The following is a 2,068-nucleotide window of genomic DNA, read 5'->3' on the forward strand; positions in this document are numbered from 1 at the left end:
GGTTCAAATTAAAACGATGCTTGACATAACAAGAAATATTGCATTTTGATTATTGAACCTTAACCTGTTTGAAAAGGTTAAACATAGGACAAAGCCCCGTTTCATTGAGCTACCTGTGTGCTTTGATGTCGTAGCACTCACTGTTCATGGTGAAGGGGTAGCGTAGTGGTTAAAGCGTTCGTTCGTTGTCCCGAAGACCCGGGTTCGATTCCCACACGAGCACAATGTATGAAGCTCATATCCGATGTGCTCCGCCATGATATTGCTGGAATATTGCTACAAGCGGCGTAACACCTAACATTCACAATCCATGTTGAACTTTACCCCTAAGAGATGTACTACAAATATATACGGTTAATTATTACGGTAATCCTAATTTAGGGGGTAACGCATAATTTCTTTTAAAGGCTCTGTATTTTTTTTAATATACTATTCATTGCAGCCTGTGGCACACCTATAGTGATGATGTACTGATAGCGAAGGTGTTAGTCAATGCCTGGCGCCACATGTTGTTGTGACATCTGTAGTGCCTGTACATCGTGTAGATTGGCATTCTGTAGTTCATTATTAATAGAGTGGAAATTAGCTGCATTGTGTCCTTGTGATCCTCCACTGTCAGGGTCAGTACTACTCGGGTCACCTCCGTTCATCCACCGCGTCCCTGATTTAACGTGATATGGTGTCCTGGTGGAACGACATGGTGTCTTTATGGTGTGACATGGTGTCCTGATGGGGTGGCATGGTGTCTTGATGGTGTGACATGGTGTCCTGATGGGGTGACATGGTGTCCTGCTGGGTCCTGATGGAGTGACATGGTGTCCTGATGGTGTGACATGGTGTCCTGATGGAGTGACATGGTGTCCTGATGGAGTGACATGGTGTCCTGATGGAGTGACATGGTGTCCTGCCGATGGAGTGACATGGTGTCCTGATGGAGTGACATGGTGTCCTGATGGGTGACATGGTGTCCTGATGAGTGACATGGTGTCCTGATGGAGTGACATGGTGTCCTGATGACATGGTGGATGGAGTGACATGGTGTCCTGATGGGGTGACATGGTGTCCTGATGGAGTGACATGGTGTCCTGATGGAGTGACATGGTGTCCTGATGGGGAGACATGGTGTCCTGATGGAGTGACATGGTGTCCTGATGGGGTGACATGGTGTCCTGATGGGGTGACATGGTGTCCTGATGGGGAGACATGGTGTCCTGATGGAGTGACATGGTGTCCTGATGGAGTGACATGGTGTCCTGATGGAGTGACATGGTGTCCTGATGGGGAGACATGGTGTCCTGATGGAGTGACATGGTGTCCTGATGGGGAGATATGGTGTCCTGATGGGGAGACATGGTGTCCTGATGGGGAGATATGGTGTCCTGATGGGGAGACATGGTGTCCTGATGGAGTACAATGGTGTCTTGATGGAGTGACATGGTGTTCTGATGGGGCGATCTGGTGTCCTGATAGATGGACATGGTGTCCTGATAGATAGACATGAGGCCGTGATGGAGCAATTTGGTGCCCCATGAGTGCGACAAAACCTTTTTTCTTTCTCAGTAATTAATGATACTGACAGGCAATAGAAACTATACACTTATATATGAAGATTTCACCTTTACGTCTGTACATGCAGACCTCATGTTAATTCTCATTCTATAAATTTACAAAATACACACATTAATGATTATGAGTGGTCATGTTACACATTCTATAAAGGCCTACCATACATTGACTGACTGACTGAGTTTAGTTTTACGCCGCTTTTAGCAATATTCCAGCAACATTACGGCGGGGGACACCAGAAATGGGCTTCACACAATGTACCCATGTGGGGATTCGAATCCGGGTCTTCGGCGTGACGAGCCAACGCTTTAACCACTAGGCTACCCCACCGCCCCACCATACATTGAAATAAGATATACACCTGTGAGGAACACCGAAAGTGACAGAGGTTTTAGACGTTTAACAACAGTTCGGATAAGTCACGGCAAAGAATTAGTTCCGTTCAGGTGTGTTTTGTAGAAATGAGTGTCGTGGATGGTGAACGTTTGCAGGAAGTGGCCAA

The 2,068-nt window shown here is 46.6% G+C and overlaps 1 protein-coding gene across 1 annotated transcript; it reads right to left on the reverse strand.

Moving 5' to 3' along the window:
• Positions 1-485: 485 nt before the first annotated feature.
• On the reverse strand, positions 486-1,478 carry LOC124259592. Its single transcript, XM_046693749.1, has one exon. It carries the CDS (start codon positions 1,476-1,478, stop codon positions 486-488), a length of 993 nt encoding a protein of 330 aa, XP_046549705.1.
• Between the last annotated feature and the right edge of the window lie 590 nt (positions 1,479-2,068).

This window comes from Haliotis rubra, unplaced genomic scaffold (genome assembly GCF_003918875.1).
Source record: "Haliotis rubra isolate DU_JTF1 unplaced genomic scaffold, ASM391887v1 Scf73, whole genome shotgun sequence".
Lineage (NCBI taxonomy): Eukaryota > Metazoa > Mollusca > Gastropoda > Lepetellida > Haliotidae > Haliotis > Haliotis rubra.